Here is a 9,869-nt window from a genome sequence, read left to right as displayed (position 1 = left end):
CGAAAAGCTCTAGTTTCTATTAGCTTGGAATCCCCAGATGTCTTGATGGTTTCTGAACCGTCCACAGCTCACCAATGAGATGCAGAGCGAGTTGATAGAAAATGTTATAATAATATGGACATTAATGAAAAACACACATATGAACGTTTAGAAATGGGCGAATTGCTCCGTTAAGCTTCCCGGTAAATCCAGGCTTCTATTGTTGGCCAAAGGCCATTGAGCAGCTAGACTGGAACAGTTCAATGTGTTGTTCAAGGGAACTTAAAGGGCTGGTACTGTTTAATAGTACATTATTATTACTCTTATATACACACACACACACACACCAGAGAAAACATCATGAGCACAATGTTTATCTTTACTATAACAACAGAGGAGAGCTCAAAGGATCACATTAGTATTCTGTACAAATAACCATAGTCAGTGTACATGGTCCACTGTACAAAAGAGAAGAAAAAAAGAAAAACTTAAATTTATATACAATGAGAAAATAGAAATACATACTTGAGCCATAGAGAAAAGAAATATATTCACAGTATCATCAGTGTCTGTTATTTCATTGATTTTTCCTATGGCAATCATTTGTGAAACTGTACACCTCCCCCCCCCCTCCCCTCCCCTCCCCACATCCCATCCCTCTCCTTCTCTCAGGCATATTCATTCGATTTCAGTGAAGCGTGCAAACATGGCTTTCCGGACAGCGTCCTTGTAGGTGTCGGATGCCGAGAGCTCATACGAACTTCCTTTGATTCCCAGGCCTGTGCCCTTGGTCCTTAACGAGGCCTGGAGCGAGATGGGAAGACGGTTATTAGAAGAGGTAGGTTTGGCGTAGGTTTGACATGGGTAGACCCCCCGACCCCCCCCCCCAACCTCTAGCAAGTTGTGGATAATACAGTGTTCATTGCCTCGACTAAAACTACAGACAAATTAAATGAAAACTAAACTAATGATGACTAAAACCAAATAAATTGACAATTGTGTAAAAAAAAAAAAACTAGACTAAAATGTTAGGGAGGGACTAGTGGAGAAGAGATCCAGTAGAACGAAGACAAGTCATTTTATGATTTTCAGATGACCAAAACTTTATATTTTATTCAAAATCTGCTGTCAAAATGAACACGGTCAACTCACTGCGATGGGAGCGGTGATGCCTTGCTGGTGACGTCCCAGACCTTTGCCCTCCTGCCAGCCCATGGCCTGCAGCATCTTGTTCCCAATGTTATCGCTGGTCAGACCGTCTTTGGTGGGCTGCTCATAGTTTCTGTGTGAAAATCATTGTTATTATCGCTGGTCAGACAGTCTTTGGTGGGCTGCTCATAGTTTGTGTGCGCAAATTAAGATTCCATACCGTGAACAAACGTCAGCTGTGTTGGCAAATATTGTCAAAGCCCCTTTGGATATTGTAGATTGCATGGTCCGATTGATGTCCGGAAGTTAACCAACGTTCATGACATTAATCGGACCATGATCTTCAAAGACCCATCACTGCACGGCGTTTGCAACAGTATCCTTTCAGAGATGATTAACGTTTACTGATGCGGCGTTCTATAATAGTGCTAATAATGTTCAAGATAAGGAAATACATTTTGTGACTGACCAAATTTAGCATTTCGAATATTTGGGGACCCCCAGGCGTCCTTGAGGGGGTTCCAAGGGGTCCCCAGCTAAATGACTGATAGCTAGGAAGGAACTAAAGGAAAATACTCTAACAGTGTACAAATCAGTGGTGTTTCCAGGAATTACATTTTGGGCAGGCAAGATGTGTTCATTGTCGTCGTCCCCGCACACATCAGTAGCACTAAAGGTTTTCAAAGAGATATACCTGCCAGACAGTAGGATACAAAGGCTGAAAGGCATGCATTTACATTCCAATGGGTGATTGAGGGTCGCACTCTATACGCGCAACGGCCAATAAGCTGTCCACTAATAGTTCTCAGGTCTTGTTTTTGGCCAGGCAGAAAATGGATTTGGACAGGCGGACACCTGTCCTCGCCTTATTGTAGATACGCCTCTGGTACAAATGGACCGTTACAGCTCCATTTGTACGCAGAATTGAATAGCCCAATGCATATCAAACTGGGGGGGGTTCTTTAACCCATTCTGACCTGAGATCAGATTCATACGAGGTTTCCACTGGACACACACTGGTCTGATGAACCCATTCTGACCTGAGATCAGATTCTAAAAATGTCAGTCGTTCTTTGATTTTTCAAAAATAGCAGACCTACAAGCTCGTATCGCGCCACTCGGTGGCGCGATATGAGCTTGTAGATCTGCTATTTTTAAATAGCTAAAGCATAACATGATGCCAACACCAAAATGGGTGCCCGGTCAGAATGGGTTAAATGAAAAAGGTCGTGATTCACTGTCTTACACTGTGGGAGTGGGAGGCTGGTAGAATTTCTTCTTTTTAGGAGCGGGTGGTTCAGGAACACCGTACTTCTCCCTTCTCTCTGCAGCTCGGTCTCTGTACTTCAGCTGTAGGCAAATGGAAAACAAGCGTGAAATAATGATCTTATTAAGCATCCCATCGACCTCGCAGACGAAGAAGAACAGATTTGGATCAAAATACCTCCGTCCTTTCCAACTCCTCCAGCTCGGCTTCCGATAGCTTAGATCGCCGCTGAATTTCCAGGTTTTGCTGAAACAATTAACAGCGACAGATTAAATTCTCTTAACAACGTGACCACAGAGAATTGTAAAATGGCCAATTTTAAGTGTGCAGCATTGCAAAAGTCCCGTCTCAAGGGACTAATCCCGTGCCAAGGGACTGTCGGACGTACACCCCTAGCAGATGGCAGATCCCAAAATATGCACACAGTGACGGTGTCGCTCAGATTCAGTGCCCTACTGTACCTTGTGTAGGTCGGAGAGCTGCTGGTGTCGCAGAAGGGCCTCTTTGTTAGGGAACTGCCTCCGACAGAGCAGACACGCCATCTTTGTCCAGTCGGTCAGAGTGGCAGTTTCCTCCTCCGTCTGCTCTGAGCCGGCACCTTCCTCTGGGTCACTGTCCCCGTTGTAGGCTGCGACCAGGCCACTCTGCTGCATTTACAAATACATGAACACATTTAAAGTTATTTCAAACGATTCACTCTGGGAAATAAACATCTACCTCATGAATACATGTACAATTTAGGGCATTCACTTCTAGTCATTTCTACTAGTTGCCTAGTGCTGTCTTTCATAGTCCGTCGCCTCACCTTTGCTGCCAATTCTTGTTGTTCTATGATCTTCATGTGCTCATGCATAAAGGCCTGCACCTCAAAGCCGCCATTTTGCTGAAATAACAGAAGTCGTGTCATAGAATGCATAGAAATGTTAACATGTACCGGGTTCCAGGATATACTGTATGTGTTCACGGGCTATCAGATAATACAGTAGAGCTAACCTGGAGGCCATCAAAGTCCTGTTACTATATCAACTTTCCGAACAAACATTTAAGAGTTGTTAATAAGCCAACAAAAACATTTCAAACAATTGGAGTTTCTGACTCTCTCCACACACAAACAAATGAGTGGTGTTCTCTTCTAGTCACAGAATCGCAGGTCTGTTTGTGTACACACACTCCCTCCCCACTCCCCTCTGTGGCTACATTAATTTAAGCACTTTCAACCCGGTGTCCCCATTAGGGGAACGACCTCTCCTTTCCATTTTAAAGTTTATCTCCCGTGGTCAGCAGAGCACCTCCCTACTCTTGGTGTGCACTCCTACCCTCTTTGTTTGCAATGTCACTGCAGGTGAAAGTTTCACAAAAATATAAAAGATAAATCAGCAAGCTCATGTTATGGGATGTTGTGATGTGTTGTGAGCTTGCAGATCTGCTATTACACATTTGTCCTATGACAAAAGTACTGCCCGGGAAAGCATCCGTGTCATTTTAGATTTTAGCGTTGGCTATAAATCTATAAAGTGTGAAAACTACTGAATTAGAATCCATTTGTAGAATGTGTCTTAATGGGTTATGGATTAAGCACCTTTTTCTCAAACAGGGTGGTGAAGCCTGCGTCTGCTGCAGCAGACTCTCTGCCCTCCTCCTCCCTGGACTGTCCCAACGCCGGCTGGAAGCTACTCTTGAAGCTTTGAGTTTCCTTTTGCTTGTTCAAGGTCTTCGCCCAGCGTTCCATGTCTTTAGCGATCTAATGGGGGAATAAAACGGGGAATGCCAGAATTTATCTCCAAAAGCTCTTCAAACCCGAGAGCACAAAACAACAACAACAAGCGAGTTAAAACGTTTCCCGTGACTGACCTGCTGCGCAGACTTGCTCTTTGGTTTCTCTTTCTTCTCCTTGGGCTCCTTGTTAGCCGCGGTGGCTGAAGTGGCGGCGCTAGCTGAAGTGCCCGCTGCGGAGGCCTGCTCCGCGCCCATGTCGGGGGCAGGGACATACATGTGTTGCTCGCTGTCCCAGTACAGGTACTGCTGAGTCTGGGAGTTGTAGTAGTACTATTGACAACAACAAGGTAATGTTGGAGGATTAAAATGGCTTCAAGTAGAACTGAAACGCAACTGAAAACAAATAAAATAAAAACAAACGCATAAAAGGCCATACTTGGCTGTTAGCATCATAGTACAGCCCCGTCTGTGGATCATAGTAGTAACCAGAAGACTCATCGTACTGGTAAGTGGATGTGTCAGGGGCAGCTGGTGACAAAACAGAGCAGTACGTGCATGAAATCATTTCATCCATTCACTGTAATGTTCTATCCTGTGGATACAACTATTGTGTGGTCAACTCGTCTTACCAGATGTGTTTCCATCAGCCGAGGATGCCGCCAGTGCCGCGGTGCCGGCCTGCAGCGCCACGTCTATTTCCCCGACAAATTGGTGCGCCTGAGGGGAGGAGAACAAGACAGAAGACAAATCGGTGGGCATGGCTTTGCCTTTGAGGTTAGTCCAAGTGCCCTTTATTTGTATAGCACGCTACAGGAGTTGATCCAAGACGTTTTCCAGTCGAGGGAAGACAGCATCAATATCAAGAAACAGTGTGGGCTCAAGTAGCTCTCTATTTGATGATGTTGTATTGACCCACATGACGTCCCCCCTTCCCTCCGTGTTCCTATTGGTTGACCCACATGTCTTTAAGTCTAGTTTGAGTCTAGTGCTATTGATGAAGCATCTACCTGTATCGCAGACTGGCCGATAAGGAGTGGCTGGTAAACCTGGGCAGGCAGAACCCCTGAGACTGCTGGGATCACTCCTGGAGCAGCTGTGTGGACAGGAACAATTATTTGTTGTAATAGTAATAGATGTCATAGATGGGTTTCATTTAGCACGTCGTTCAACACAATGACCATTACTAGTTTCTACTATAGTACCTCCTAACAGTCCGTCTCCTATGACCGGTGCCAATGCTTCGGGCTGCTGGGGCCACAGCTGATAGGTCTGTAGGAGAAAGTATGAAGCCGCTGATTAAACGTTATGCAATTCCATTTAAAAATCATTCATGTGACGCGGACATGATTTTTTTCACTGACCTGTGTACACTGAGCATAGTTGTCCTGCATGGAGTCAGAGGTGGCGCCTAAGCCCTGCTGCAACTACAAGGTAGAAACTTATATGAGGAATAATAAAGTGCAGGTCAAACCTCTAAGGTCAGGTGCTTAGTAGAAACATATATGATCTGTAAACTGTACTGTAAAGTACTGTATTAGTCGCATTCCAACCGTATTGAAGAATACGGTTGAAATGTCACAAATAAACAAGGGAGCTTTCATTTCAGGTGTTTTTTCACTTTTTGAACAGCATACCAGAAGCTATCAACAAAGCAATATTAGCAAAATACTACAAAGAGTTTTGATGTTAAAGACGCCATGCGGCATCAGCTCCTGAAAAACCATCATTTTACTGAAGAAAAGGATGAAAGACACCACTCCACAAGCTGTACCTGGCTGGATGACCACTGAGCAGCAGCGATGGCTGTGCTGGCAACAGATAGAGCATTGGCTCTGATCCCGTCAGCCTGCACCGAGTCTCTGTGAGGGAAGGGAACAGGGGAACAGGGGTTGAATCAAGGGGTTGTATCAAAAGTCAAAACGTGACGCTACTAGTGTATACAGTAGAATTTGCGGTGTTATTAGTGAAGCTTCGTGTGGGACCAATTTGTTTGAAGTACATCAGTAACTGAAAAAGGGGGTTTAATTATAAGTAGCCGATGAATGTGTCACATAAAAGTAGAGGGAGGGCAGAATCCATTTGTACCGGCCGGCCCGTCGGTCGGTCGGTGCGATAGGTCGGCCGGTCCGTGGATAGGTCGGCCGGTCGTTTGATATGTCGGCCGGTCCGTGGATATGTCGGCCATTCGGCCATTTCTCAACCGTTTTGGATGGGGGTGGGCTCTTTGGAATCGTGTCGCCCACCCGGGGGCGTCTTTGGGGGTCTCAAGGTTCGGGGACCCTCAAGGACCTCCAGGGACCCCCAAATGGTAACTCTGTCATTCCTCTAGCGTTTTGGACGGGGGTGGGCTCATTTGAATCGTGTTGCCCCCCTGGGGGCGTCTTTGGGGGTCTCAAGGTTCGGGGACCCCCAGGGACCCCCAAATGGTAACTGTCATTTCTCTACCGTTTTGGACGGGGGTGGGCTCATTTGAATCGTGTCGCCCCCCTGGGGGCGTCTTTGGGGGTCTCAAGATTCGGGGACCCTCAAGGACCTCCAGGGACCCCCAAATGGTAACTCTGTCATTCCTCTACCGTTTTGGACGGGGGTGGGCTCATTTGAATCGTGTCGCCCCCCTGGGGGCGTCTTTGGGGGTCTCAAGGTTCGGGGACCCCCAGGGACCCCCCCATGGTAACTATCAATTCTCAACCGTTTTGGACAGGGGTTGGTTGGAATCGTGTTGCCTCTCTGGGTGCATTATCGGGGTTTAGGAGGTTCGGGGACCCCCACATGGTAACTCTTGACATTTTCATGATAGATCTTTATTGATGGGAGGGAGACAGAGAACCATTTATATTGATCTGCATATTCTTCTTACTATAGCTCTCTCTCACACACTTTTCAGATATCACTTGATATGGACATTTAACCAAGCTATTTCCCGATTCACACGATTCAAATGAGCCCACCCCGTCCAAAACGGTAGAGGAATGACAGTTACCATTTGGGGGTCCCTGGGGGTCCCCGAACCTTGAGACCCCCAAAGACGCCCCCAGGGGGGCGACACGATTCAAATGAGCCCACCCCCGTCCAAAACGGTAGAGAAATGACAGAGTTACCATTTCGGTACAAAAACAAACCGACCTATCCACGGACCGGCCGACATATCAAACGACCGGCCGACCTATCGACCTACCGGTCGACGGGCCGGCCGGTACAAATGGATTCTGAACTTGCTGGAGGAGTACCGGTAGCCAAACATTTACATTTATGAATATCTCTTTTATAATATTGTCCCAATATAATATAATCCCAAAATTCAAGGTAATGGAATAACACTGTGTCTTCCACAACGATTGTATATGGGATATATTTGCACGACATCGGTGTACAATAAAGAAATACCGTAATTACTCCCCCTCATGGGAGGGGGGGGGAAGACGAATGCAAATCTGACCTGAACTGGAGGATAATTACAGTATGTTTACAATGACTCACTTCCTGGCGCTCTTGGCATAATCCACACCAATCGTCTTTCCGTCGAGTTTTAAAGGTGGCTGGAGGCTTTGGAGAATAGTGAGGAGCTGAGAAGCCTCCTAGTACACACACACACACAGGGATTTGAAGACACTTAATCTCAGATATGCATGCATTGTAGGTCCAGCCTCCTCAAAGAAAACGTCATTATTATGACACTTTCACAACAAACGTGTACATACCAACGGAGATGAGAGCTGAACAAAGGCGAAGCCTCGATTCTGTCTCGTCTGCTTGTCTTTAATGAGGCGGATGTTGCCAGCAGACAGGTTAGCATAGGGTGCCAGCAATATCAGAATGGCATCGACCGTCGAATGAGGGGCAACATTTCTCAAGATAATTGCTGGAAATTATGAGAGAATTGGGAAAGATTTGAGGATCTCTTCAGGTACAATACATGAAATATAAGATCCGTATATTTGCGTACCGGTATGTGAAAAGCGGCACTCACTGTCGCCGTTATAATCCCCTGCATGTTGAGCCTCTGAATTCACACCGCCTGCAGTTGGACCAGCAGGGTCCCCCTCTGTGTTCAGTAGCAAAATGTGTTCTTCAAGAACAGTGCAGAAACACTTGGATTAATTTGACAAGCAGCAACCATCATGTCAAATGCCTGGATTATTTGATGTATTACTTGGCTTTGTTGAAGTAAAACATTCAGTGAAAGATTCTTATAGACAAACAGTACTATTTTTAATCTTCGATTCCCATCTTTACAGGACTGTTAAAATACTTACCAGTTTTGACAGCTCCACATCTGAAACACTTCAACCTCTTCCGGAAATTGTACAGGCCACACTGTAAACAATATCAGTTTTTCCTGTTAGTTACAAATTTAACAAATGTGTTGACAACGTGACTTTTGAAATGCAGTGGTGGGGGGGGGGGGGTCACACAGCAGTTTTCATGAAACTCACAGCATTGCAGAGCCAGTTTTCAAACTTCTGTCTCCTGTTGCTGTAATGCATGGCTATGCTTTTTCCTTGGACGATCAACTTGTTGTTCTGCGAACAGTCAAAAAGACGCAAGTTATTTCCACTTCCAGGAATGCCACGTCAAAATTGGCAGGTTGAGGTCCAGCCACTATGCCCACCCAACGAGTGAGCACAACTGGAACGGGAAAAGAGTGGCTACTAGGCGGCGTACGCTCATTTACGGTAGCCTCACTCAGTGAATACAGGGAGCAGTAGCCGAACGGGTGATAGAAGGAAATTCAGAGAAAGAAAAGAGAGCTGTAGGTCTGTGTATGAGGGGGGGTTGAGTGCTCAAAACAAAATAAAAAGCTACTGGTATTGTGTGTTTCGGACCGGAGTGCTGCCAGCTCGTCCTTGATCAAATCCCGTCTTCGGTTTTTAAATGGGGATGAGCAAAGAGAAGAGGAACCGAGCTGGAGCAGAGTGTGCTATGAAACCCTAAGAGCAGTCGTGACTATAAAAACAAAAACAAAAAAGGACCACTTGGGCAACTCAGATATAACAAAAAATCCACAAATTGAACTGAGCCGTTAAATGGCCCATGTGTTGAATGGCTATTAAATACATCGAACAGTCCCAGAATGACGTCAACAGATATCAGAGGATATGGCTCAGATATCAAGTTTTTAAATTACAACTTAGAATACTGTCCTTTAGTTCTGTAAATTGCTTTTTTTTTCTCCTTTCAAAACTCTCAAAAGATCAGTTGAATCTGTTATTTGGGGGCTCTAATCTCCAAGACAAATTTTAGACTTGGTGATTGTTGAGGCAACCTGATTGGTCTCCATCCATCGGGTAGCATCTTGCAAGTGATAAAACTCCACGAAGGCGAAACCTCTGCTTATACCTAGAGACAGCATTCAAATATAGACGGGAGGTGTGTTAGTTAGAATGCTTTGGACAACATTCAAACTCTGTCACAGTCGGCTGTATAGTGAGTCCAATTCAAATTAACAACCGAAGTAGGTTGGCAACCTTTATCGAAACATGATAAATTTCACAAAAACAAAGACTACACATTAGGGCTGCACGATTATGACTACAATATTATCCAGGTTATTTCTTGTTTAACCCATTAAAACCGGGAAAGAATCAATATAGATTTGATTTGATACTTTGGCTATTCAAAAACAGCAGATATACAAGCTCATGGTGCGTCACTAAGTGACTTTGTGCCTGAGCTTGTACAGTAGATCTGCTATCTTTGAAAAATGGTGAAAATGTGCAAATCTTTGAATATACATTTAGAGCTAACATTTTTAACTAAA

General features: G+C 45.1%; 1 protein-coding gene across 1 annotated transcript in view; it reads right to left on the bottom strand.

The window, feature by feature from the left end:
- Nucleotides 1–337: 337 nt before the first annotated feature.
- The window catches only part of LOC310862779 (RNA-binding protein 5-like), a 102,562-nt gene continuing 93,030 nt past the window's right edge, over nt 338–9,869 (bottom strand). The window contains exons 7-26 of the mRNA XM_083770845.1: nt 9,375–9,448; nt 8,545–8,631; nt 8,365–8,425; nt 8,079–8,177; nt 7,810–7,970; nt 7,589–7,686; nt 5,883–5,970; nt 5,473–5,535; nt 5,314–5,380; nt 5,119–5,204; nt 4,741–4,828; nt 4,548–4,639; nt 4,247–4,441; nt 3,975–4,136; nt 3,201–3,278; nt 2,857–3,042; nt 2,573–2,641; nt 2,375–2,478; nt 1,132–1,261; nt 338–783 (exon numbers count right to left, since the gene is read on the bottom strand). Of these exons, the coding sequence (XP_083626971.1) occupies nt 658–783; nt 1,132–1,261; nt 2,375–2,478; nt 2,573–2,641; nt 2,857–3,042; nt 3,201–3,278; nt 3,975–4,136; nt 4,247–4,441; nt 4,548–4,639; nt 4,741–4,828; nt 5,119–5,204; nt 5,314–5,380; nt 5,473–5,535; nt 5,883–5,970; nt 7,589–7,686; nt 7,810–7,970; nt 8,079–8,177; nt 8,365–8,425; nt 8,545–8,631; nt 9,375–9,448 (2,114 nt within the window). The 3' untranslated portion in view covers nt 338–657. The remainder of the gene's footprint in view (nt 784–1,131; nt 1,262–2,374; nt 2,479–2,572; nt 2,642–2,856; nt 3,043–3,200; nt 3,279–3,974; nt 4,137–4,246; nt 4,442–4,547; nt 4,640–4,740; nt 4,829–5,118; nt 5,205–5,313; nt 5,381–5,472; nt 5,536–5,882; nt 5,971–7,588; nt 7,687–7,809; nt 7,971–8,078; nt 8,178–8,364; nt 8,426–8,544; nt 8,632–9,374; nt 9,449–9,869) is intronic.

Source organism: Protomyctophum parallelum, assembly GCF_964188405.1.
Source record: "Protomyctophum parallelum genome assembly, chromosome: 8".
Classification (NCBI taxonomy): domain Eukaryota; kingdom Metazoa; phylum Chordata; class Actinopteri; order Myctophiformes; family Myctophidae; genus Protomyctophum; species Protomyctophum parallelum.
Note: the sequence above shows the minus strand (reverse complement) of the source record. Positions and strands in the feature narration are given on the sequence as shown.